At 36.1% G+C, this 27,799-nt stretch overlaps 1 protein-coding gene across 3 annotated transcripts in view; it reads left to right on the top strand.

Annotated features, from left to right (window-relative positions):
• Window positions 1-9,079: 9,079 nt before the first annotated feature.
• Window positions 9,080-27,799, top strand: part of TRPM7 (transient receptor potential cation channel subfamily M member 7) — a 35,666-nt gene continuing 16,946 nt past the window's right edge. For all 3 annotated transcript variants that reach the window (XM_026855941.1, XM_026855942.1, XM_026855943.1), the window contains exons 1-19: window positions 9,080-9,153; window positions 11,513-11,551; window positions 11,990-12,188; window positions 13,911-14,124; window positions 14,419-14,543; window positions 15,152-15,323; window positions 16,172-16,346; window positions 18,127-18,250; window positions 19,080-19,152; window positions 19,431-19,531; window positions 20,431-20,565; window positions 21,935-21,988; window positions 22,544-22,684; window positions 23,253-23,387; window positions 24,032-24,312; window positions 24,780-25,008; window positions 26,236-26,391; window positions 26,533-26,676; window positions 27,341-27,469. In XM_026855941.1, coding sequence (XP_026711742.1) covers window positions 12,045-12,188; window positions 13,911-14,124; window positions 14,419-14,543; window positions 15,152-15,323; window positions 16,172-16,346; window positions 18,127-18,250; window positions 19,080-19,152; window positions 19,431-19,531; window positions 20,431-20,565; window positions 21,935-21,988; window positions 22,544-22,684; window positions 23,253-23,387; window positions 24,032-24,312; window positions 24,780-25,008; window positions 26,236-26,391; window positions 26,533-26,676; window positions 27,341-27,469 — 2,532 coding nt within the window. In that variant the 5' untranslated portion in view covers window positions 9,080-9,153; window positions 11,513-11,551; window positions 11,990-12,044. The remainder of the gene's footprint in view (window positions 9,154-11,512; window positions 11,552-11,989; window positions 12,189-13,910; window positions 14,125-14,418; window positions 14,544-15,151; window positions 15,324-16,171; window positions 16,347-18,126; window positions 18,251-19,079; window positions 19,153-19,430; window positions 19,532-20,430; window positions 20,566-21,934; window positions 21,989-22,543; window positions 22,685-23,252; window positions 23,388-24,031; window positions 24,313-24,779; window positions 25,009-26,235; window positions 26,392-26,532; window positions 26,677-27,340; window positions 27,470-27,799) is intronic.

Here is a 27,799-nt window from a genome sequence, read left to right as displayed (position 1 = left end):
ATTAGAACGACTTTCAGACTGCAACTAAATCATTGATGTTGAGAGAGGTGAAGAGGATGCAGATGATAAAAATTGTAGCACTGGAGATAAGGATGGAGAAGTAGGCTGTGTGTTTAAAAATGTAAGAGATTGGGGATTAGTTTATATGGGTGACTCACTATATAATTAAAAATGGGTTTTGAGCAAGGGACCGTATCAGAAAGAAGCAGGCACTGTACGACAAGTTTGAAAACATTCCTGTGTTCTTCTGCCATGTTTTTTTTTTTTTTTGAATCTCTCATTTGAACAAAGTGGGGGTATTAGAGTTACAAATGCTGGCTGAAAAGCTGTAGCTATATTTTCCTTGCAGTTACTACCACATGCTCCCTGTCTATCCTTTTCTTTCAGTCATGGTTGCAAATTTAGGGGGTAAAGAATTATTTTCATCTCCTTTTGAAAACTCAGGGGTTTTCAGCTAGATCATAGCTTTGGTGTATGTTTTGTAATACTTTATGGAATGTGTGGAAATGTGATTGGTCTGGGAACTCATAGGAAGTCGTAGGTTCTTTAGAAGGGCTAAAATTTTTTTTAGCTTGTTACTTCGTTATTTGGGAGGATTGCAATTGAAAGCTATTTTGAAATCACTCTACTTACTCCAGTTTACAGCAGTGAAACAGATTTACCTTCTGCTGTGTTTTTTCTTTTCCTAACAAAATTCTAAATTCTGTTGATGAAAATTGGGAAATAAAAATCAAAGTAAATCTTTATAAATTTCTTCCCCCACCCTGGTACTCTGCTTTTCTGAAGGCATGTTCAGGATCAGCATGCCACCTGCTGTGCTGACGCAGTCTTATAGAGTCTCTGGTTTGGGCAATTTTATTTAATTGCTTTATCTGTTATAATTGGACATTTAAATCTGAAGGTGTTTTATTATCTCAGCTGAGAGAAAGCCATTTTGGAATTGCCTGTGTCTTCTGAAATCAAGTGATGGTCTTCCATTGTAACCTGAGATCTCATACTGTAGAATCAGTTGTGAAATATTTTCCAATTATATCTTAATATATTTTTTTTAATGCCCTGTATGGATGGTATATACATTTTAAGATTTAATACTTTCTAAAAAGGAGGAGTAATTTTATGACTTGTCTAATTGCAGAAGAGCATGTACCTTCACATGGGTGCCTAACCAGAAATTTTAAAAATTTATTGAAAAATATGCTGGACTTGCTCTGAATTCCCACTGAAAGACTGTGTTGCAGTTAAGAGATAACTTTCCCAATAATGTGGGTCAAGTAGATTGGGACATTTTTATTCAAACCCAAAAATATTGGGTCTGTGGGTTTGATTCTGGTGCATCAGGATTAAAAATAACTACTTCAGAATGTTAAATCTGTATATGAATTTATGATCTTCTGAATCAAATGAGTCAACAAAAAAAGTCCTCAAACAACGTAATTTTGTGGTATGTGATTGTATGGTGAAAAAATTCTCACAGAAGGAACCTGTTCTCCAAATAGCACATTGGAATAATTTTTGTCAAGTTTGAGAGCACCGTAAAAATCCCTTTTGAGAAATCCTGAGTATTCCTCGCATCAAAACTGCGTGTGCATCGGGTGAGTTCAGTGGTGAACCGCCTTATGTCAGAGAAGAACTGTTGAAACAATAGCTACTCTGTGAGAGACCTGGATTTCTGTGAAAACTGTTAGGAGCAAATCTCCTGAACTGTTTAATAAAGAATAGGATTGTTGAAGGTTTGTTTTCGGCACTGAGGAGCCATTGATATGAAGATTGATATCTTTGCTCGCTGGCTCATTTGAGGTTTGCTTCTGAATACAGTGTGCAGGAGAATTGGCAGAAGGCTGTCTCTGACTTTCCCTTCCCTGCTTCCTCAACAGTTTTTATTTAAAATCAGTATTTTTTTTTTTTCTGTTGAACAATGTATTTACAGCATTGTAGCCGTATTTTCAGTAGAGAAGTCTTTCGACCCAGAAAGCTAGAGCTCTTTGGTTTCTTATGAGTGAAGTGAAGGTAGGTGAACGTTCTGCTCAGAACAGGATCTTCAACATAGCAGAGACACCTTTTGTGCACCATGGGGCTGTCTGTGACAGAGCTGGTCAGGTTCAGTGACAAAGAGGTGCCCCAATGGGTTTAGGGAAAAAAAAAACCAACAACTTTTTCTTGTAGATGAGTCTAGTATTTGTTTCATAATAATAATAATAATCCTGATGCGAACAGCAGGTAAAATATCTTTGCAAAAGTTCTCATTTATAGTGAATTAAATTGCTCTTTGATTAATGTACAATCCTTCTCATTTAGAGTGACATATTTCACAGGGATGCATTAAAACAATCTGTATAATTTGGCACTGTGATAATATTTGGGCCTTTTTGTCTTTCTAGTATTGCATGTATCCATACTTCCTATAGAAGTTACTTTAAAAAATTGGTCAGGCTGACTGGTATTCTAATTACTGATTCAGGAATAAATTTTGTAGGCTTTTTGTGTGTGTTGTGTATTCTCTGGACAGACAGCACTGTTATTCTTCAGCGTAGAGTCTTTTAAATATAGTTCATAATACTAGCTGGCTAAATGCTTTGTTTTCTTCCCCCCTTCCTTTACAAAAACAAAACAACCCCAAACAGTAATTACAGAGGTATGTAATTTTAAATTGCAAGGAAAGCAAGTAAATGAAATGTCTGGGGTTTGCTGGAGCCAAGAGTTTAAAACAAATGTTAGAAAATATACGTCATCAAACTGCCTACCTTCTTTCTTTCTTTCTACCATCTGCATATTTACCTGACGTTAGCTGAAGTTCTGAAGACTTTCCTCAAACAATAAATGTTTCATTGAGGAACTGAGTTGTGCTCTGCTAGCATTTTTAATACAAAATTTTGGGTATTTTATTTAGGAAATGTAGATATAACTGTCTTTTGGAGAACTCCCCACCCCATACACAGTGGCTTATTTACTTAGCTCATCCTGGGATGCACTTTTTTCATTATCACTCAGTTAATTTGTACTAAGAACAAGTCCAGGTACTTTGCCTGGAACAGGGTTCTTCCAGCTTTACGGGTTTGAAACCCCGACTGGAAATCTTTGCAGTGAGAGCTAGCATGCATTTTATTTATGCCACCTTTTCCCCCCAAGAAGTTTTATGAATTCTAAACTGCTTGATATGCGTTAATGGGATATCATACTCATCCTGGTGGTTTGGGTTTATTACACGTCTTGAGTATAATAGCAGTAAGATAAAGGCTCGTTTGTAATTTCTGCCTTTCAGTTATAGCTGCAGGAGCCCAGTGCTCTAGGGGTGAGCTGACTGGGCAGGGATCACAGTTCAGTCCCATGGTGTAGCACGTGTTTGCCTAATGGAGTTGGGTTTCTTAGATAAGAGATCCTCTTGTAAATCACCAAGAGTGTGCGCAGTATGTATAGTTACATAAAAAGCAGTAACTTGTCAGTGGACATTTCCTTGAATAGGCAAGCTAAAGGACGTTCAGTAGTATAGAACATCTTTTAGAAATGTTTTGAAATTTATCTTGTTGGTTCTAAGCGACCCAGACAGATAGGACTGCTCTGCAGCAAGTGCTAGTTGGAGTATTCCTGCTGCAAACAGTTTCCACCGTATCTTCTTGTTTTCAGGCTTGCTGAAACTTTCCATGTCTTTTCTTTTACCTAAATGGAAACTTAAGCTTTTTGGAAAACTGGAGGCGGTGGGGAAAGAATATAGAGTCTAATTATTTTTAAATAAAGGACAAATCAAATTGGAAGATCTTTTCCTTTAAAAAAACTATTGCATATATTGAACTGCCATATGGTGTAAGCAAAGATTTTGAAAGATGAAATATGAGATGCTGTAGAAAGTGATATGACTTCTAAATTTGAAACGGAGGTCTGTGCCATCAGTAATTGAAATCTTTATTATCAGCCTTCCACAGAAGTCAGAGTTTGGAATATTGTTTTTTCATCCAGGTCAGGTTCCTGATCCAGTGGGTCAGCTTTATAGAAAATTTGTCAGCAGAACTGCTGGGTTGCTGTGCCGTGGTCAAGAGGGATATATTTGGGATCAGTTAAATTTTGGTTTTGTAACAAATACTCTATAATTTATGAACCTCCAGCAGTATACAGTATCACGAATGAGTTGAAAGAATAAACTGGGATCTTTTTGTATATGAACAAGTTCATAATTGTCAGCTATACAGTATATTTATACCTGACATATTTGTGTTCATTGAAGGTCATGCAAGTTATTTTGAGATCTTGCCAAACAGGAAGGCTTGCTTAATGTACAGAAAATAATTCAGACCAAACTTGTTGAGAAAACTTGGAGAATTTCACAATAGTTTGATCAGGCTTTGCCATACTGCTGTATATCAGTTGCTGTCTTGCTAGAACTCAGTCATCTTACTATTTTAATATGTTGAATAAGAGGCTTCTATAAACACTTAGGTGAGTTGAAGTGGGGGGTGATAGGTGGTTGTTTTTTTTTTTCTGAGACCTGATCTCATACTGTACTTTGACTACTTCTTTCTTTTGTAACCTGCTATATACAAAACCTTAAATTATAGTTAGCTTTGTGTTAAAAGCTTCATTCTACAGAAGACTTGCTAAAAATATCCATCATGAATTTCAGTAAAAGTAACGTAAGGAATTTCTTGCATCTTGAACAGGTACACTTCAATAATTTCTGTTATTGGTTCTTTGGAGTGCTAATGCTGTTACTGAATCAAAAATAGCTAATATTAAAACGGCTGTGGTAAAACTTCTACCTGTTGTAAGAGGCTGTGGAATTATTTTGGCATTTGGATACTTCCAGAAGTTAGAAGTACCATGGTTGGGAATATTCTCTTGAGTTTCTAGTTCAGCAAATACTTGTGGAAGTTTTGTTTCAAATAGCAATTATAAATATTCCAGCACTGTGAAAGTGTTATGAAGGGATTTGCTTATTGGAAATAGTTTAAAGTATTTCCTTTAATCATGATCCCAGAGTGAGTATATCTCTTCTAGCTTATTGAATCAAATCCATGTACTTTTTGTTTCTTGAAGTTCTGTCAGAAGTACTGAAAAACACAGTGAACTGTGTCTGCTCAGAAATCAGTACAACCAGAATGAAGTATCTTGCATAACGCTCCACAGCTTAAAGACTGAGCAAAAACCTTGTTGGCTGCATCAGGACTAGCACTTAGTAGTACTGTAGTACATCTTCCAAAAAGTAGAATTAAGGGTGTTTTGGTGTGCAGACAAGATCCTGCCAACATTGACTGCTAAGAGCTCTTAATGTGGTGAAACTTTCATAGATAACTCATATGTAGGAAAAAGATAGTGAAGGTAGTTCTGGAGTAATACGAATTGTATTAACAGTTTTCTTGTAAGACATAATTTTTACTTAGCTGAAGAGATTTGAACATGGGAGAGAATCTGGAAAGCGAAGGGTTTTTTCCTCAAGATGCAAGTTTGAAAGGAAAGTAAGTAAATAGCTGAAAAGTAGCTCATGATATATTGATGCTACTCATGATTTTTGCTCAAATCTGACCATATGCTTTTGGGGGAGGGTTTATAGTGCCTTCCCCCACCCACTTGCCTTTTTTCCTTGAATAGCAGCACGGCAGAGCTCACTGTAGAGCTCCTGAGCCATGTTGCCTGTAACCATCAGGTAAGGTAGTCCACCACCTGAAATACACTGGCAAAGCAGATCAGTCAGCAGGAGTCGCCCCGTTACTGAAAGCAGAGTTTAAGAGGTCTAGTTTTGTATGCTGCAGAGATGATTAAAAAAATTTTTGAAGAGTAGGCAATTTGTCTGAAACAGTCTGATAACTTGCATATCCATTTTTGACTACTGGCTCCATCTTTTATTTTAACTTGATCTTTAGCCAACAAGGAAGTATTTTTTTAGAGCTAATTGCTGCAACTAATTTATCTTACCAGTGTCCTCTCATCATCTTCCTTTTCCTGGTCATCACAGAAACATTATGTAGTAATAGTTCTTACAGGGAACACAATACTGGGTGTCAGTTGCTCCTATATTTTTAGTGTGATCTTTATGTGTTTATGGATGGGTAATACCTCTCAGTTACTCTGTTCTTTTCTTGGTTTGCCTTTTCTCTTTTGTCCTTTCTTTTCCCATCTCTTCAACTTGAAAACAAGACTCTCTAGTTAGCAAGTTCTGTATAAAATATGTTGTGATAAAGGTTAATTAGTGTACATGAGTGCTTCTGGAGACAGTCTAATTTTACCAAATGAAAAGTTCCAAGTATGTTTTAATAACATTATGGAGCCTCCTCCATGAAAATAGCATAGATGTGTACCCATGCTTTACTGAAAATACTTTCACTGCTGAAGAATAGAGAGAAATCCTTGTTGAGTGGATAAAACTGTACATTCTTTAAGATAAAAAATTAATCAGTGGTTGTTTGGGGTGTTTTTTGATTGTGTTTTTTTTGTTTGGGGCTTTTTGTTGTTATTTTGGGTTGTTGGTTTTTTTTTTTTTAGAACTGTTTATTATGTAAAGTGGTGTTGCACATTGTGAGCGTTCCTTGTCCCCAGCTTTGATCACCACTTAATAATAAAATAATACTGTGTGGAGCGACTGACGCAATTACTTGTGGTTTATATACTTCAGATTTCAGTATCTAGCATGCTATGCCTGTGATAACTTGCTTCAAGGTGTGGTTTTAGCCAGCTGGCTAAAACAGTTAAATATGAAATTACTCTTTTTTTTTTTTTATGTTCTAGAGGATCTGCAGAGTTCATATTGAAGCTTAAACTACTGCAGTGTTAAAATAATGGTCTATACAAGACCTCAGTTTAAAGAAATGAAGTACAAAAAGACATACCCATGTAGACAGTGGGGACTCTCAGCTAAACAGAAAGCTTCCAGAATTGGGATTCCTATCACAAAGGCTAAGGCTTAATGGTATTAAAAAAAATGCAATGAGAGGAGGAAGCTAAAAATTTGGACTATTTACTATATGTATGTTTTTAACATATAAAAATACGTATACACATATATAAAATTTATTTTTATTAGACTTCTGATAAAGGTAGAGAAGAGATAAATGTGTTTTGAGCCCAGCTCATGTAAGGCACAGGCATCCTAGGAAATACACAGCTTCTTTAAGGAAAGTGATGTGCTTCTCTTATCCAAGAACTGAGGAGAGTGCTACTGAAAGATCAGAGATGAATTCTGAGGACAGCAGAGGAAGGGATCTTTTCTTTCACAAGTCAGTCATTTCAATCTTCTGCTCCAAAGGAGAAGGAAAAAACCCAAAACAGAGGGAAAAGCATCATAAATGTAATAGAATCCTTTGTAACACCATGTTTTCATATAATGTCTGATATCCTCCTTTTCCCTTGCTAGATCTTATTTCTTTTCTCCTTTGCAACAGCGTTCTTTTCTATGCATAGGGAAAGGAGATGGGATAGTAGCAAATAATTGCTTTGACTATTTATTCCAGGCATTTAAAATATTAACTTAAATGTAAAATATACGATGTGAGTGTTCATTCTGTTGTTTACAGCTCCTCTTCCCTGCCATGATTCTTCCCTGTGGATTGTGCATCTACCTTTCTGTTACCCGTCTTTCTCTCTCGGGAAGTGCCTGTACCCTGCAACTTTCCATCCTCCTTGGAAGAGGCTGGTGGCCCTCTTAATGTGAAGACAGAAACTGGAGCAGCAGTTTGTTGGTGTTTTGACAGATTAATAGTCAAAGTTCACTAAAACAAAATACTGGAAGGAGATAGTGATGAAGAATGTGGGAAAAGGTCTGCAGAGTCTGGGAAATGTTTTGAAAGAGAGTGGTCAGTTGAGGAGCAGTAGTTTTAATTTTTAATTAATAGTTTTAATCCAGGGGACTGGATTAAAACTAGCTGCTAGTTACAATTCTTACTTGTAATAATTTCTCTGTATTATCTTAAACTGATCTTGAGTTTACGGTGACTGAAAAAACATCTTCTTTACTGAATGTTCTAATAGATCTGAAAAAAAAAATCTGAAATTTCTTCATAGCTTCCACAGACCTCTATTTAGATACCTGTGAATAACACACGTTGGTCTTTTTTTCCCCCTCGTTGTAAAACAGAACAGGTATGAAATTTCTCAAATTTTTCTAAAAGTGAAATATAAATGTAGAACAGGGCGTGCTGTTACCAATGAAGAAATTGTAGTGTAATCTTAATAAGGATTTAAAGCAGTATTGCATAAGGTTCAAATTTGGCATCCCAAGTTTTCTTCTCGTTTTTAATTACTAAAAGTCCTGTCTGAGTTCCTTTCCCACTGTATTGCTGGAACGTGATGTAGACATCGGTCATTATGCGTGTTGTTTAGCATGGAATGCTGAGATTATCATGGAAGATAATGTTACATGGTTGTTTAAAGCAACCGAAGTGAAATTATGTCCAGCTATTAGAACAGGTAAGCATTTGAGGAAGTAAACATCCTTAATTTCATGTTTCGGAACATCTTTCAAGTTACAGCTTAAAACACAGTTTAGAGATGCTAATTAAATTTGTTTATTGAAATGAAAAGTTTCTTGATGAAGAGCAAAGTTTGTGACCTATTTATTACTAGATTTGCCAATATTGTTAGAAAACTTCCTTACCCACAATTTCAAGATGAAAATTTTACTTTATTAAAGAGGGAGGTAGATGAAATTACTGTTATCTCAGTGTAGTGAAGTTAATTTAAAAAAATATTTTTTTTTCTTAGCAAGGTAGGTAAACATATTTTGAAATTGTCGGGTTGTTTTGGTACATCTTTATTTGCATATTGCAAATTTTTGCTATTTAAATGTTAGCTTTGAAAAAATATTTCTTTGGATTTTAAGGGTTTCGTGTATAAAACAAGTTACATGATTCTGGTTATGTCAACTTTTAGGCAGTGAGAGATGCTTTTACAGAGTCATATATGGTTTTGGTAGTTTTTGAGAGACAGCAGAACATTAAATGACAATTGAACTTTTGTTAGATGCTACCTGCCTTCATCTTTAAGTAAAAAAACCCCTTTATACTCTTAATTCTTGTTTCCTTACAAAACATTTTCCATTGCAAAGTTACATGATTTGTATTTTGTAATACTGTTACACTTTTTTATTTTTCAGTCCCAGAAATCCTGGATAGAAAATACTTTCACGAAGAGGGAGTGTGTGTATATTATACCAAGTTCAAAAGACCCCCACAGGTAAATGAGAAATGATGCAGTAACTCATTGCTGCTCTTGAAAATTTAAAAACTCAGTACTGTAAAGAGAGTGTGTAATAGATTTTTGGACTAATTTATCTGTATAAAATACTGTCTTTAGTTCACTCTTTAGTGACTGGGCATTGTCACTCTTTGTGTCTAGCTTGGATTTTTATTTTTCTGAAAGTACTTTGGCATGGCAGAAATCCCTAGTATATGTACCCCTGTTCTCTTTGCTGCTTCTTACCCGTCCTCCTAGTGATGTCTATGGTGTGTCTACACTGGCGGGGGGGGTTGTACATTTTTTTTTTTTTTCTGGTGGCATAGTTCTGAAGTCAGAAAGTCTCATAGAGATATCTTCTACTGGTATTTAAAGAACAGCAGTGAGTGTAGGGTGAAGTGTAAAAATAAACTTCACAGTACAGGAAAAAGGGATGAAGAATAAGGAAAAACAAGAATTGTGGTGGGGGGAAAAAAATAACAAAACAAAGGCTGAAGAAATACTTGCTTCCAGGGAGGATAGATAAAATAAGAACAGCTCAGCTATCAAAAGGTTTCAAGTGGTATCTAGTAATTTTTCATTTTTAAGTTCTGTAAGGAAAAAAATGAGGCTGAAAAATAGGGAAATACGTTTCTAGAGGGAAGACAGACTAAGGAAGAATATTTTGCATATCTCACGGGCTGCTTTTACTTTATGCTAAATTAGAGATGTGAAATCAAGCAAGTTAGTGATACCTCTAACATATCTAATTGGTAGTTTACCTTCATTAAATGTTAGGTCTAATTTAAGAGTTTCTACAGTGGTTGAATTCGATCTGCTTAGTCACGACATCTCTGTCACAGATCAAATAAAGTCAAATTGAAAATAGTTTCAAAATTGTATTTTAAGGCAGTCTTGTTTCCCAAAAATGTTTACTATTGTCATTATGGATTTAATATTTTTTTTTTTAGCCTCATATATTTGAGAGCAACTGAGAAACCTTTTCTTCTGAACTTCGGAAAACTTCTATTTCAATCTTTTCTGTTTAAAAAGTTACAAATATCGTATGTTCTGCTGAGGCAGAGTCTTATTTTTCTTTTAAGAATGTTGTTTTTAGGCAGAAAGAGAACAAAATAAATGCTTTAGAATTTTTCAGTTATTGTAAATAATTCACCACATTCCTTGAAACCATGTGACATGAGAAGCTTTTAGAATTTATAGCCATGATTGTAGCACATGGAAAATTTGCAAATGCAAACAAAGCAATTAGGAAGCTGTTAAAATTTCCAGGACACTTCACAAAGAACAAAATGGTCTTTAACAATTGCACTTTTATTTTAACCCATTGGTAGCATAAAATGGACTTTACCACTTTCTCATCAGATTTTGCCCCTAAGTTCCTAAGAATTGCTTACTGTTGTTTGTGAATTATGCATAAATTAATCAAATGTAGATATGAGTATTTGGTATGTTTTGTTGATGTGTATCTTTTTAGTATGGATAATTATAATTGAATAACTGTTAAGATCTAAAGCTGTAGTTCGGTATTAAAAACACAGATGATAAATAACAGTGTAACTTCTGTAGAGTACAAAATTAAAAAATGGTTTATGCTCTGGGTCTGACAACAGTGTAAGACTGCTGTATAACACCAGTATTTGTAGGCTTTTGCATACTAGCTCTTAAAACATAATTAGTTCACAGCTGCTTATGAAAACGATGGAAAACAGTTGTATAAATTTACCTCTATGACAATTTTAAATGTTAAGAAAGACTGTTAGCAAGAAAACATGGAAAATGTTTAAGGTGGAAGAGGGTAGAAATTATATAATAAACTTTAAGTAAAGACACTACTGTATAAGGTTTTTTTCAAATACATGTTTTTCTGTGCATGCAACTCAGAAATGATCAAAACCTTCCCACACAGGCAGTTCAACTTGGATGTGTAGTAGAAGGATGAATTTGTAGAACAGATGCAGAATAGTTAGAGTGAATCCAAGAAAACACTGGTCTGTAAGTAACTTCTCAGCATCTAACAAAATGTTTCAGTTTAAGTACTGCAGATAATCCAATCTGAAATGTTCTTGGGCTTCAGCTATTGATCGATCAAAGCCTGAAAACTCACCTGAAGTCTCAGGACTGAAGCTTTTGCCTCTCTAGGCATTTTTATTTGCCAAGTATACTACAGTCATGTAAAATAGCACAGACAACATGTTCAAAAGGGGCAAACTTGAGCCGCGTGTTTTCCATTTGCTGGCCTTCCCTTTTGTTCAGTATCCTTTCTGTAAGCACGTGAAGTGGTGTGAAGTGGTCTGATGTGTCTCCCCCCACCTTAAAATTGAAGCTGAAGTTTGCTCATATCTCTAAATATTTCTTACAGATGCCTTCCAGGATGTCAGATTTGTCAGCAGCTTGTCAGGTAAGAGTTCTTTCCAATTACAATATTTATGATTTTCTTTCCCATTAAATCAGCGCTTTCATCATAGGGTTTTAAAGTTTTGATCAATATTGCAAATGGCAAGTTGGTGAAAGGTTAGGTATAAAACAAAACACAACTAATTAATAAAGAACTGCAATATGTAGATCACAGATTGGCTTCATAGAATCAGTTTCTTCTGGCCTCCAACTTGCTATCTCAATGAGCTTCGATATTTTGCATAATAATTATGTATTGTAACGAATTCTTGCTATAAAAATTTACGACAACAAGGCTTGCTCTGGAAAAGAGGTTTATATAACATTTAGAATCTGCTTTCTAAATCGGATGTATCTTTGTTATAGATAAAAGAAATTCTTCCCTCTTGTTTTCTAATAATAGTGTTGACTCAAGTATTCTGAATTCTATGGTTGGGTGCAGGTGCTGTTGTGGCCGCTTGGTCAGACAACATGCTTGTTTTACTGCAAGTCTTGCTATGAAATACTCCGATGTGAAGCTGGGTGAAAACTATAATCAGGAAATAGAAGAATGGTCAGTGGAAAAACATACAGAACAGACCTCTACTGATGCTTATGGTGTCATCAACTTTCAAGGTGGCTCTCATTCTTACAGGGCTAAGGCATGTATGGTGTTTTCTTTTTTCTTTTCTTACTCTAAACATGTTGATAGAGGTTTAACTTTTGAAATTGAAAACAGTGTTGCCCATATTGTGACAAACCAGTGCCCTCTACTATTCTATACTAGTATTTTTTTTTATTGCGATCTGAATTCTTTCTAATTAATCTCCATTTAAAAAATTATATTTTTTTGGTAACAAAACTTTTGTTACAAAACTTTTGTAACAAAAGTTGCTCAGCTCTATCAGAATTAGTTGGATTCATGTACAGGCTTACCCTCAAATTGCAAATGGTGACAAGAATTCTTAATCACGTCACCAAAACATTGCATTAAGAATTCAGTGTCACTGTTTCAGATTTTGTGAAAATCTAGCATCTGTGCTGCTTGCTTACTCACTACTGTTAAATTTTTATAGGGCCTGTTAAATAACATCTGCTATCTTACTTAACCCTCTATTATAATTGTTAAACCTTGAAAAAGAATTTATAATTCTTGACAGATGTGGAATATGCTTCTTCAGTAGATTTGTTCAAAACTATAAAAGCATAATTGTACTGATCAGAATAACCAATTTTTTGGGGGGAGAGGGACTTAGTTAAAAACAAGCATAAATTAAAATTTTGGAAACCAACTCTGTATTCACAAGTGCATGTGTAATGGAGGAGAATCTAGAAAACTGGAAATTCTGACATATTCTACACGACCATTTTGTAAAAGATTTCTAGTTGTGGTAGAAGTGATTTAATGCTCATGTTATAGTTATAAGCTGTAGGGGTTCTGATGGTGTGGCTCCCATGACCAAACTGAAGAGCTTGGGTGAGGGAGCTGTGTTCTTCAGGCAGCTGGCAGAGCCCTGAAGGAGAGTCCAGTGCTCTAGGTCACATCATCTCCAAGGAGGGCTCTTAGCAGAATTCTTTCATGTTTGTAATAGCAGTGTATGTGCTCCTTTGTATGCTTAGCATAGCTTAAAACTGCTGCAAATCCTTTTGCTTTGCAAACCCTAGGAGTACAGAAATAGCAAGCTGCCTATACTCATTTCTGTGCTTACTTCTGCAGAGTGCTAGTGGAGTTGCTAAAATCAGTTTATTGGAATAGTGATGGTGTTTTAGTTAGAACTTGACTCAAGTAGGGCTTAATTTCTGCATAATGTCCCTGCCTCTATTGAATAACTTGTATTAAAGATGCATCTTCAGTATTTTTAACTGATCAACCATTTACTTAATCTTACGCTGTTAAGCACAGCTAGTTTTGACGTTTTCTATTAAAGAAGGTTGCTTTCCTTCCTACCAGGAATAGGGAAGGAAAAGCAAGCAACCATCTTTCTGTAAAACTTTTCACAGAGGACATGGAAGCCTCTCCCCAGTAGATGGCAGAACTTTTATAAATATTTCTGATTTTCATCTAGTTTAGAAATCATCCACTGCTTTCATAAAGACTCATTTTTCTAGGTCACTGTGCCAGTAGGATGGAATAACATCATCTGGCTATAGTCATTCCCTTTCCAAAACTTGCTTTCAGAACTCTTAACTGCCTTATCCCTAAATCTGGAGGACATAAAGTAAACTTGTTCATTTATTGCATCTGCTGTGTTTTGAGAAAGTGAATTACATTTTTCATAACCAGGAATAGGGTAATATATCCTGAAATATTTGCTGGTTCTTCCTTTTACACATTGATTCTCTGATGATTTAAGAACCTTTTAACTCTCTCCTTGTGCCTGCAGTATGTGCGATTGTCATATGACACTAAGCCTGAAGCTATTCTGCAACTTATGCTTAAAGAATGGCAGATGGAGTTGCCGAAGCTTGTTATATCTGTACATGGGGGCATGCAGAAATTTGAACTTCACCCACGCATCAAACAGTTGCTTGGCAAAGGTCTTATTAAAGCAGCAGTAACAACAGGAGCCTGGATTATAACTGGAGGAGTGAACACAGGTAAAGAAGTGTCAATGAATGTGCACAGTTAACTGGATTACAGTTTGTAAGAGCTGAAAGATTTGATGGATGCATAGCCTCATCTTAAAGCAAAGCAAACTTGAGTGTTTGGTCAAGCGAAATTAAAAAATAACATTTTGAACATGTGTAGTTCAAAGTGGGCTGGTGTTTTGTCTTGCCAAGATAACCAGCACAAAGGTGGGGACCCTTAGAGGCCCAGTTAACTAATAAAACAGTTGTATTTATTAATAAGGTGCAGCATTCAATACATTGAAATATTTTTGTGCACAACAGGTGTTGCAAAACATGTTGGTGATGCTCTAAGAGAACATGCTTCCAGATCATCTCGAAAGATTTGCACTATTGGGATTGCTCCGTGGGGAGTGATTGAGAACAGAAATGACCTTGTTGGAAGAGATGTAAGGATAAATTACATAATTGAAATAGTGATTTACCTGACTTACTCTTTGACAAATCTGCTCAAGCGTGTTTTTTCACTTGCTTTGCATCATTGGAACGCTTGCTTTACTATAACGATACATTGACATCTGTGACTTATGCAAGATCCTTAGTGTAAACAAGTTGCAAAATGAAAAGGCACTAGAGGAGGAGCTTGTTCTCAAGTACTTAATCCTTTTTTCTTTCCTACTGATATTACTGAATCGAATAACAAAAACTCTATAAAGTATTACAGAGAATTCACATTTACAAAGGATGGTAAGTTGAAAAATTTTGATGTGGAGACTTCAATGCTACTGTTTGCCAAAGCAGTCACAAGTTTTCCCCAAAGAAACCCTTTTCAAAGGATCTTTTCTCTGTTATCCTTCAGAGCAGAATCCTTTCGTGGCGTAGCTGTCTGCTTTCCTGCACAAAGAGTTACAGCCGTTGCTGTATCCTGACCCACGGCATGCTTCTATGTGTCAGTGCTTCTTGTCGAACCACCACTTCTTGTGTCTAGACAAAAAGTTTCACAGAAACAAACGTGAATCTTTACAAGTAAAAGACATTGTTGTGTGCTTATACTTAGGTGGTTGCTCCCTATCAAACCTTGTTAAACCCATTAAGTAAACTAAACGTCCTAAATAACCTCCATTCCCATTTCATTCTGGTGGATGATGGAACAGTTGGAAAGTATGGAGCAGAAGTTAAATTGAGGAGAGAACTGGAAAAAACTATTAATTTGCAACGGATCCATGCAAGTAAGTCATTCTGATGCCTGAGGGTTCAGTGTTACTATGCTTTAATGAAAAAGGTACAAACAGCTGACTGAGGAAATAGAAAAATTATCAATCCTTTGTTTTATGTTTCAAGTCTGAATGATGATTTTGCAAATTTCAGCTGCTGCTTCGGACAATATTTAGATATTGCTGGTAGATTTAGGATTTCTCTGGGACTAGGGAGGAGGATTCTTTTGAATAAAGTTGTCCAGTTTACTCTGATAAAGCTTATGTATGTCACTTTAGTTATTACTGGTCTGATTCATTAATGGTTTTGACACCGATCACTTGTAGTTTCACAATAGGGCAATTTAGTTTGTAAAACGTCATCTGTGTTTGTGCAAAGAAGCCATGACTTCTTTTGGTGTTTTTGCAATTATGGAGCAACATGTGTGTGCTTTTTCTCTTCTAGGAATGTTTTTGCAATACTCATGTCAGCAGGAGAGGGTTTCCATGTAACTATGTTCAAATTGTGTATGTGTTGTCATCTTTGGAAACTGTTTGGGGGGGGGAAGGTAGAAGAGGAGTTCCCTAAAGAAAAAGATGTTAATTTTTCTGCATTAGTTTGTGAATATTTCTGAGAATAATCTCTTCTGTTTTGTAGACTGTATTCTACTGTCAGCTTCTTTGTAGTCCTTTACCCCAGCCCAAATAGTAACAGTGCTTGAAGCTGTGCATTAGTAATGGTCAAAACATCTGGCAGGCAGTATTTAAATTTTTATTCGATAGAAGGGACGTACTTGATTTATTAAATATGTAAAATCAATCTTAGCATTCCCTATACACTTACAACATTGTCTGGGTTTTATTATTTATTTGCAACTTTATAGGAATTGGCCAAGGTGTGCCTGTGGTGGCACTTGTATTCGAAGGTGGCCCCAACGTCATACTCACGGTTTTAGACTTCCTTCAAGAAAGTCCTCCCGTGCCAGTGGTTGTATGTGAAGGAACTGGTAGAGCTGCAGATATACTGGCGTATGTTCACAAGCAAACAGAGGAGGGAGGGTAAGTTCTAGCACTGCTAGCTAAACTATCAGTCGTACGTAGATGGGTTTGGAGACCATTCCTTAATGAATTTGTACAGGAGATTTTTCTGTGGAAAGACAAAAGCTAAAAGCAAAGAGTGTAATCTCGCCTGTGATGCAGCTTTCCAGGTTTGCTGCAATAATAGCTCTTGGTTAAAGACCAAAACTTTAGTTTTAGGTCCCTCCCACGTGCCTTGTACCAGTTGCACTAATTTCTGTAGCGTATGCTTACTTCAGCAGTACTTACCAAAAGCATAGTAGAAGTGCACACACCTGAGTGCTAAACTGGGGAAACATCTTACGCGTAACTTCAGTTATATGCAGTGATTTTGTTACACTATTGTAACTAGAGGACCCATCTCCCAGTTTAAATGCCCTTGTCTGCTTCAACTTCAAATTTTAACTAAGCCAAAGTAATTTAAGTGATGAATGTGACTGTTTTTAAGTGTGCACAATGGAGTTTTCCTCAACACAAGTCATAGCTGATCAGACCTGCCAGAGATGAGAGAATAACATAGACAGTAGTATGTTACCAAACTGCTCTAAAGTATCACTTGCCTACATTGAAAGGAAATACTTTAATGTAGTTAGCGGCCGCACAGTAGTAACTTCTCTGAAAAGGGGTCTGTTGTGGTTTAATCCCACCCAGCAACTAAGAACCCCACAGCTGCTTGTTCACTCCCTGCCAGCGGGATGGGGAAGAGAATTGGAAAGGTAAAAGTGAGAAAACTTGTGGGTAGAGATGAAGACAGTTTTAATGGGTAAAGCAAAAGCCCTGCATTCAAACAAAGCAAAATAAGGAATTCGTTCACCACGTCCCATCTGCAGGCAGGTGTTCAGTCACGCCAGGAAAACAGGGCTCCACCATGCATAACAGTTACTTGGGAAGACAAACAACATCACTCTGAATGTTCCCCCCTTCCTCCTTCTTCCCCCCAGCTCCATGTGCTGAGCATGAGGCCACATGGTCTGGAACATCCCTGGGGGCAGCTGTGTCCCCTCCCAGCTCCTCGCTGGTGGGGAGGGGGTAGCAGCAGCAAAGGCCTTGGTTCTGTGTAGGCACTGCTTGGCAATAATGAAAACTTCTCTGCATTATCAATGTTGTTTTCAGCACAACTCCAAAACATAGCCCACTACTAGGTACTATGAAGAAAATTAACTCTATCCCAGCCAAGGATCAGAATGAGTTTCTATATTGTTTCTTCTGAGCAGTCTTAAATCTAAACTTTTTACACATTTCTGTTCAGTGTTTCTGTTTTAAGTGTAGTTTCAAATAGTAGAAAGGATGTGCTTGGGCTCCACCATACTTTGTGGTTTCTAATTTGTTGCCAGACTTAGATAAATCCTTAAACATACTGGGTTCTTGTTGCAGGGAGTGCCTCAGAACCGGGAGTCAGGGATCTAATGTAGCAGTAAACCAAACAGCCTTGTCCATAATAATATCAGAAGCAGGTCTTATTCAGAGAAGTGAGTACTTAAGTATTTTATGTCAAAATCTCTCAGTTGTATTTCTCAGAATTGGCTGTGGGGAGGAAAGGGAGAGGAGCTGGGTTACTTTTATGAGGCAGTAGTAGTAAGTTGTAGATTAAGCAACCTAACTTCATTCTAAAGGTTACCCAAGATTTTGCCACTGAAACGGTAATAAGCATAATATAGATAGCAGGACTTTGAATGGACATGTTGAAACTAATTAAATGCGTTGTTGTTGTTACTGTTTGTGTATAACAATGTGCTTTCCTGTTTGTTTGTTTCAATCTCAGGAATGTTCCCGAGGGTGCTGAGCCTGAAATCATTTCAACCATCAAAAAGACATTTAACTTTGGTCAAAGTGAAGCAGTTCACTTGTTTCAGACGCTGCTGGAATGCATGAAAAAAAAAGAACTTGTAAGTAAATCTTGCCATAAAAAAAATATTTATGCAAGGTGCATGCATTTGTGGATGTGTTGTATATGATCGAGAGTCATACAGAAATCTTTTCTGGACATAGTGCATCTTCCAGTTACAGAAGATGGTCAAATACAGTTTTCATGTACACTTTATCTCATGGCCAAGAGACTTAATTCTTGTGATTATTTCTGGTAATCTGATTTGTTAGTGTTTCCAAGGATATTTTTTTCAGATGACAGGGTTCTGGTTTGTTTATAGTGTGTATGTATTTTGTATTTACATTGCTGTCCTTCCTTGCTTTGATATTTGAAAACCTTGGGACGTTTTTTTACTTTTTTTGATCTTTTAACTATGACTGTACTAACAAAGGTCAACTATCACTGCATGCTTAAAGCAAAAGCACTTTATATATAGCCTGAGTTCAGGTCCTGGTGTCTCATCTGGAGATCACACTGTGCTGTTCTGAGGTTTAAAGTGGTCATATTTGGCTAAACGTGTTGGCCAGCAAGAGGGCTAAACAGAAAACTGTGGGGTGTTTATAGACAATAGAGAATTGTAATCATAGTAGGGAAAAGAAATTTAAATTATTTCAAGAGTGTAAAGGGTTTCTGCTGTGCTTTTTCTCATAATTATCTTGTATGGTACCCAGTTAGGAAAACAAAACAAGTGCACACTGAAGGTAACTTTAAATTGAACCTAGGCTTAAATTGCATCGAGATGATTTTTTAACGTATTTCAATTCCTGACATAAAAGACTGGAGCTAATCACCCTTGCTTGATAAAAAACCCTCAAAATATGTTTTCCCCCTTTTACTCTTTTGGACAGATCACGGTTTTTCACATTGGGTCAGACGAGCATCAGGACATTGATGTTGCAATACTTACAGCGTTGTTAAAAGGTGAGACTTTTAATTTTAAGAGCATTTGAAACCCCCAACTACTGTTGTTTGGTGTTTATATGATGGTTTATTCATAAAATACTATAGTCTGGAGGAATCTTTAGTTTTTAAGCAAATAATTATCTATGTTTTCTCATTATATAATACCATAATGTGTCACAAATGACAAAATAAAATGTATAACTTTGTGGTGGATTGCTTGATTTGGCCCTTATAGGAAGTAGGAATGTTTATTATCTTATTTTTAAATTTTTTTTTAATTGTTTTTGCTTCTTAAGGCACGAATGCATCTGCATTTGACCAGCTTGTTCTTACGCTTGCATGGGATAGAGTCGACATAGCCAAAAATCATGTTTTTGTTTATGGACAACAATGGCTGGTATGTAATGGTCTGGATTAAGTGGAACGATATTTTCTAAAAAAGAGAAACTCAACTTACTGTAAAGAATGAATCTTTTGATTTTTGTAAAGAGAAACTGTAGAATACTGACACATTTATTTTGAGGACAGTAATTTTTGCTACTGCGTAGTCTTATAGCTGTTATGTTATTGTGTAGTTGAAAACAGTCCAAAAATTTTAGAAATGTGCTAAGCGTTCTGAATAACTAGGGGAGAAAAGATGTTGTAAAAAGGCGGAAGCTGAATTCATGTTAGTCAGATGCTCTTTCTTCCTTACAGTTGTATGGTCATAGGAAGTTCTTAAGAAGGATCTAGTAAAATGCACTGTTGGCAGCACTGCAGTGTCTTTTGAGGGGGAGGACAAAATGTCTATTTCTTGTACTCTGCAAATCAGTTTGAAAACTACATTGGGGATCTTGCCTTTTTCCCACGTTAGCCTGAAAATAAACCACAATCTTACGTGAGCGTGCAGTCAACGGAACATACGTTGTTGATAGCAGTGATGGTTCTGGGCATTTGTCTTTGGAGCAAGTTGTGCTTTAAATGTTTTGAGTCTTTGTGTTTTATCTAGTATCGATCTCAGAGAACAGCTTAACTATGTTATACCAAATGTCTACTTAGCCCTATGTACTGTGTCAGTAGGAAATACCTGTGGAAAAGACTTGCTGATTGTGTCATCAGAATATTCTCTCATCCTGTAATTGCATGAAGGTCGGGGGGTTCTGAACCAAGGATGACATCTTCATATCTGTAGATGTATAAGGTTTCCCCAGTCCTGTAAATGAATGAGGTTGATACATGATCTAAATACACTTACTTTTGTCATGTCCTGCTTTACTGGTTTTCTCTGGGCTCTACCTTGGTACTTATTTGTCGTAGGTCGGCTCTCTGGAACAGGTTATGTTAGATGCCCTTGTGATGGATAGAGTTGCATTTGTGAAACTTCTGATTGAAAACGGCGTAAGCATGCACAAATTTCTTACAATTCCCAGGCTGGAAGAACTTTATAACACAGTAAGTGAATGATTGCATTTTAAGCTGCTTTTAGACCAGCTTTTTGGTTGCTCAGCATGTTGTATACTGGGTCATGTGCACCAGTCTGAAGGCTGCCTTGCGGAGGTTAGAGTTGAGAAGCGCATGCTGGCTGGCTGCTTTGCAGTGTCACAGCTGCTTTCTGCCTCTCCAGAAATGATACCAGAAATATTTTGTCAGCAGGATGTTCATCTGTGTCTGATGTTGGGGATAGATACTAAAGGGAGAATTGCAGCCTTGTTGTGGAACATATGAAATGTGTAAACTGCGGTGGGGAAGAGAACAAGAGAAAGTCAGATAGGTGAAGCTTGGGCACAAAATAGGAGGTCTACAGATAGTACTGTTAGGGCTTCACAAGATGAATTCTGTCTGTAGCAGTTAATATTTTCATAATAGTTGTAAAAATAAGTTTATTTTGTGAACCCTTCATAGTTATAAAATATTGCTTAGAAAAATGTTGCTGTAGGTGTTGATTTAATAATTTTACAGTAATTTTGATTAACACGAAGTATTTAATAGGACAAAAGGACGAAGTATTTAATAGGACAAAATAAGACAAAAAAACCTTCCACCAAAAGGTAGCTAATGCGAATAGTACAAAAGTATGACTTAGGCTTACGTTAACCTTCTCATTAATCTGCTTTTGACCAAAAAAAAAAAAGAGAGAAAAAAGGAATTCTTTAACTAATGTAGCTCTGTAAAGGAGTCCACGTGATCAGGTTTTATGTTTTGCCTTTTTTGTTGTTGTTGGTGGTTTATTTTCTTTAATCTTTTATTATGTTGCGTTTACACACTTGATGTGCTTTTGGTTGAGTTCTGTATGGGAGCTAGGGTAACCATATATCTAAAAGTGTAACAGTGCGTGCACTTGTAGGAAATCAGCAAAGGAAGAAAAATACACTTTGGTATAAAGAGGAAATGTTTAGACTAAAAATTCAAAAAGTAAGGGAGCTTTTATTATGCATCCCGCAATACTGTAAACATGAATATCAGTCTTTGTGTATTCCTGTAAATTAAAATGTTTATTTGTTAAAACTCGTCTCTCTAATATTATATTTTAATAATATAAAAGCCCCATAATGCTGCTGTTTGCATTCTTTTTTTCTTTTTCTTTTCCTTTTTGGACAAACTATGAGTGTATTAATTATGTTCCAGAAAAGAAAATAGTCTGTAGCTAATATGGTAGTTTGAAATATTTGCATTTATTTGATGGTTGTTTGTTCAAAAACTCTGGAATTACTTGGTTTTGAGCAAACATGCAAAAATACTTGGCTTCTGCTGTAATCTTCTCATGTTGTCATTGCACTCTAATTTCTCATTCCAAATTTCTCCCCCCTTCTTTTTTCTAAAGAAACAAGGCCCAACTAACCCAACACTCTTTCATCTTGTTCGGGATGTCAAACAGGTATGTTGTAAATGTAGAAATCTGTCAAATTAACAAGGTTAGTTTTTTGATGATTTCTTATGTTTGTCAATTTAATCTTAGTTTTATTAATTAGGTTTTATTCTAAATAATAACCTAATTCTGCAGACATTCTGTTGTTTCCAATACTTGCTGTTCTATGCTTAGTGCCCTCTGCCAGAAAGATGTTAAACCTGATGAGTGTTGTTTTTTTTCATCTTACTTGTGATTGTTTTCCTTCTTGGGGGGACTGAAGCTGATATTCCCAGCCAGGAGTAATTTTGGTTGTTAAAACAGACAAAACAGTGTCCCCCCCCCATCCCTCGCCACCCCCAACAGAATATTTACCCTGCTAGGGGAGATCATACAGAAAAGAAGCTATAACTTTATATTTTTCAAAACTGATAAATATTGAGCCACGTAGATGTTAGGGTTTTTTAATCATGAAAGATTTAATTGGTTTTTTTTTATTTAGAGCTGTGATGTAACATGTAGAAAAACTCTAAGCAAGTTTAAGATTATAATCTGAAAAACTAAAAATATTTTTTTTATTCCTAGGGAAATCTTCCTCCGGGATATAAAATCAACCTGATTGATGTGGGGCTTGTTATTGAATATCTGATGGGTGGAACCTATAGATGCACCTATACAAGAAAACGCTTTAGAGCTATATACAATAGTCTCAGCGGGAATAATCGGGTATGTTGCAGCTGGATAACAGGACATGCTGATTCATATGTTCTCAATTAAAAAACCTGCTTATTTTGGAGAAAAATTGGATCAATATTGTTTTGTTGTTCTTGTCAATGGACTGGTTCTTTTAAAGGCAGTAGTAAGGCCTGTGAGGGCAGCTGTTAGCTCTTCTGGGTTTGTGGGCAAACAAAAGATTTTGTTCTCCATCTCCTTATTCTAGCACATCTGAATTCCTTCTCAAATTCTGTCTTTTCTTACTCACAGGGGAAGAATGGGCACTAAATATGCAGATTTACCAGGGCTTGAGGTGCAGATTTCTTAGCTTCTTGTAAAACAAGTGTAACTGCCTAATTTGTGCCTTCTTAGAAAAAACCCAAACAAACAAAAAACTTGTTAAATATCTTGTGAAAATTCTGGTTGTTGCTGTTATACAAGTTCATCACTGTTTCAGTAGCAAAGGAACTGTTCAGTTGCTCAACTAAGTATCTAGCTATAAACAGATGATTTTATAATGCTGAGTAAGTAAAGAGTTAAAGAAACCAAACCAAGCCCCTTCCCTTTATTTTTGTTACAGCGGTCTGGGCGCAATCCTTCCAATACTACTCCTCAGATGTGTAAAAGCCATGAAACTTTTGGTAACCGTGCAGATAAAAAAGAAAAAATGCGCCATAATCACTTCATCAAAACAGCGCAGCCATACAAACCAAAGGTAGGGGGGCGTGAGGGGAACGTGGTGGGGTTTATTTTTAAGTAGCTAAGAGCAGAGAACCTGGTTGAAATCCAAGTGCCACTGAAGTGTGAGTAGCAGCAGTTTTACTGACTTGGGTAAAGCTGGAATTTCAGTCTGGCTTCTGTGCTTGTTTTATAAACTGTCTAGCATGCTTACAGCATTCTGTAAAGAGTGTTTATCTTTCTGTGTAGTAGTCTTCTGGATAAACTTTGATATGTTAGGGAGCAGAAAGCTTATTTTTGGCACAGTTCTAGCAACGGGGCGGGGACTTGCACGGCTTTGTAGACAGAGCAAGCTTTGGCCATGTGTTACTCTAAGCGGCCTCCACGAGTTTCCTCATTTGTATGTAGGTATATTAGTTAAATATTTTTCGTTTGATCCATAAATCAAAATAATTCAGTCTCCCTGTTATTGAAATGAATTGGACTCAACTGAAGTTTTTGGAAAAAAAAGTTCCAGCTGCTTTTCAAGTCTTCAGAAATGTTTTTTTTTTTTCTTTTTATAATTATATATAATTTGATATTGGATCACTCAGAATTTTATTTCAAGTTATGTAATGACCAAGTTTAGAGATTTAAATGTAACTTTCTGATTTTTTTTTTTTTTTTTTTTTTTAAAAAAAGATTGACACTGGTGCAGAAGAGGGAAAAAAGAAAAGAACCAAAGATGAAATAGTAGACATAGATGATCCTGAAACGAGACGATTTGCTTACCCTCTCAACGAGCTGTTACTTTGGGCGGTGCTAATGAAGAGGCAGAAGATGGCCCTTTTCTTCTGGCAGCATGGGGAGGAGTCCATGGCAAAAGCCTTAGTTGCTTGTAAAGTCTACCGGTCAATGGCATATGAAGCAAAACAAAGCGACCTTGTTGATGACACTTCAGAAGAGCTGAAACAGTATTCCAAGTAAATTACATTTATATCGTTAAAGATCTCTTCTTGAAATTTATTATAAAAGTGGTGGGCTGTATATGAACAAACCCCAAACTGTTCTCTTAGCACACTTGAAGACAAAAGGATTTTCAAAAAGGATTAAGCGGCACTTTAGTATAAGTTTTATATTAGATATTGCTCTCTGAGAGCTGTAAAAGTCATGATTTATGGTTATGATGACACTGAATGTGCCATTTCCTTAACATGTAATTTCCTTGCATGTTTTAACAGCTGTTTGTAGCTTGTATGTGTTTTTAATAGAAGTCATGGATTCACATGTTGTAGTCACAAATTACAGTATATCTGTACAGAATGGACAGGCAGTAGTCCCTTCAAATTGTGCTGCTGGGAATTTGATTGTACGAGAAAATTCAATGTAAGCTCAAGGTCATTTCTATAGATACTAAATTTTGTTTTGTTGATTTTTTTCTTCTTTCTAGCGAGTTTGGTCAGTTGGCAGTTGAACTCTTGGAACAGTCCTTCCGACAAGATGAAACTATGGCAATGAAATTACTAACCTATGAGCTTAAAAACTGGAGCAACTCAACTTGTCTGAAGCTAGCAGTGTCATCAAGACTTCGTCCGTTTGTAGCACATACTTGTACACAGATGTTGTTATCAGATATGTGGATGGGAAGGCTGAACATGAGGAAGAATTCATGGTACAAAGTAAGCACTGTTTCAGTGTAAAAAAGGGATCAATGAAATTTGTGTTTAAATAGAAAGAATAAAGCGTGTGTTTAAATGCTATTAGTATAAAGCTTTCACAGCCATAGCTTATGTTAATAAATCCTGTAAAACAGTCTCCTATAACATAATCAAAACTGGAATAATTTATTGCAAACTCTTCTTTTGACACTCTATTATCTTTTCAAATAAGGTACAGAAATATAGAAGGCAAAAATCAGGCAAGTAGCCTTTAATCAGAGGCTTAAAGAGACTATGTGAATACTAATCCACTACTAAAAACATAGTGGTAAAAAACCTTAACAGACAGAAAACCCGCTGTAAGAATATAGTTACCTGCGTTTTGGCTTTTTTCAGGCAGCTCATAAGACTTGATGTAGAAAAGCTTTGTGTATATCCTATTTTGGAGGAAGAAACTGAGCAAAAGCAGGGCACAGAATGAAACAAGGGCAGGCAAATTGGGGATAGGTTTTCCAGTGGTGCCCTTCGTGATACAGAGCAATTGAACCAAAATGGGAAGTTGCATATTTCTTTGAGATGATGTACCCAAACGTAGTGTTGCTAGGAATACAAAGGAAGAAAACTTTCCTACAAAATATCTACAAGCATCATTTAACTTGTCATCTACTAAAATCCTCTTTGATAACTGGTTAACCATTTCCTTGCTTGCGTTCTAACAGGCTAATGACAATAAATAGCTTTCGCTTATTCTCTTCATCCATACCTTAGCTTGTTTTTCTACCATAAATTGAAAAAAAACCAACCCAAAACCCAAAAAACCAAAACAACACCCCTCCTACCCCCAACAAAACCACAACCTCCACTTGCATATGCTTCTTAAATATACCTTGATAGTACACAGTTCCAGAGTTTCTGGGAGTGGATTAAAGAACAGAGTGTAAACAGAACATCTCTGGACCCTCAGGCTTGGAGTACATTCTTTCTAGTGGCTTTTAGTTTTGGAATTTGTTGATTCTTCCCCTTTCCTGTATCTTCAAGTCAAGGAATGCTCTGTATATGTGATCTTAGTCTCTTAAGTGTATGTATAATTAATAACTAATTATTTTCTACAATTTTTTTTTTCCCCCCTCAATAACAATCAAGTGCAATTTGGATAATATGTTTTCAGAGGATATTCTGTGTGTTGGTGTGTTCTGATATTTTTAATGTAGCTGTGAACTATTTGTACTTGGTCTTCATCATTTCTAGGTGATACTGAGTATTTTACTCCCTCCTGCTATACTGCTGTTGGAATATAAGACCAAGGCTGAAATGTCACATATTCCTCAATCTCAAGATGCACATCAGATGGCAATGGATGACAGTGAAAACAACTTCCAGAATGCAGCAGATGAAATACCTATGGTAATGTGGGGCAGGGGGAGACAGTAAAAACAGTGTTTTGAACTTAAATAATTATTACATTTTTAAATCCAAGCAAGAGTTAAAATGAGTGTCCAAAAGCGTGTAATTCTGCATGTGAAAGTAACAGTCCTTTCCTTTTAGGAGGTGTTTAAAGAAGTAAGGATCTTGGACAGTACTTTAGAAAAGCATGATATGGAGACTCCAGCAAAACCCAAAAGACTTCCAATTACACAGAAATTTTATGCATTTTATCATGCACCAATTGTGAAATTTTGGTTTAATACGGTGAGTTTTCTTCAGTGTAACGTGTATTTTATTTGGAAATCTAGTGCAGATTTTGGGGTGCTTTTCTCAGCATGTAATGATGTGACCTGAACCAAAGTTTAAGCACTGTTTTAAAGACAAACAAAAAACCCCTTACCTTGCTAAGCTGGAAATGAGAAGTACTTCATTTTGGAAAAAATTGCATATGCAGTGCTCCCATGGTTTGGGTTTTTTTTAAAGTTTGTGATGTTAGGTTTGAAATTTTATAAATTTTTTCGCTAAAGCTAAGGGAGTAGTTAGCATGAACATTTTTATTTTGACCTGAGTAATTAATTTCATCATTTGCTAGCAGGAATTCTATCATAATTTCTTAGGCTAAAGTATTCATGCACAGCTTTGTTTAGATTACTGTAATAGAAACTAAAATTTGGATTAGTGGAGAAATAGCTGTAATAAGAACAAAGCTTTGCTAACAATAAATAGCTTATTACAGCTATTTTTCCTCTTCTAAGAAGAAAATGTTTGGATCCCCCAATAAATAATAACTTGTCTGCTTAAATGGGTAAATATAGTACTTGCAATCATACTTGAAGCTTTTATTGTATACCACATCAAAGGATTCCACGCACATCTATAAATAAGCCTTCAGTAATTATATGTCTAATTTTCATTGCTTTTTTTTTAGTTGGCATACTTAGGATTCCTCATGCTCTACACATTTGTGGTTCTTGTAAAAATGGAAGAATTACCGTCTGTTCAAGAATGGATTGTTATTGCTTACATTTTCACATCAGCAATTGAGAAAATTCGTGAGGTATGCCTGTAATAATCTGGGATTTTAGTTTTCTTTGTCAGTTAAAACAGTATACTTTAAACTCTGTTTATAAACAAGAGACCTGAAGAAACTTCAAGCATCAGAGTACATGATGTAATACCTTTATCTTAAATTTTGGTATAGGCTGCTAGTTTCAATACCGGTGTTTCTTGGCCTACTGCTTGGACTTAGCTTGCTTTTCTTCTTCCAATGGGGAAGAGATAGAGGTCTATTAAAATGAGGTGGGTTTTTTCCTCCTAAATTTCAAGGAACTGGCAGTGACATCCTGGTCAATTTTTTTTTTTTTTTTCTTTTGTTATTTAACAAAAA

This window comes from Athene cunicularia (assembly GCF_003259725.1).
Source record: "Athene cunicularia isolate RWA chromosome 10 unlocalized genomic scaffold, athCun1 chr10_part1, whole genome shotgun sequence".
NCBI classification, from domain to species: Eukaryota; Metazoa; Chordata; class Aves; order Strigiformes; family Strigidae; genus Athene; species Athene cunicularia.
The sequence above is the reverse complement of the archived record's forward strand: the minus strand, read 5'-3'. Positions and strand labels throughout refer to the sequence as shown.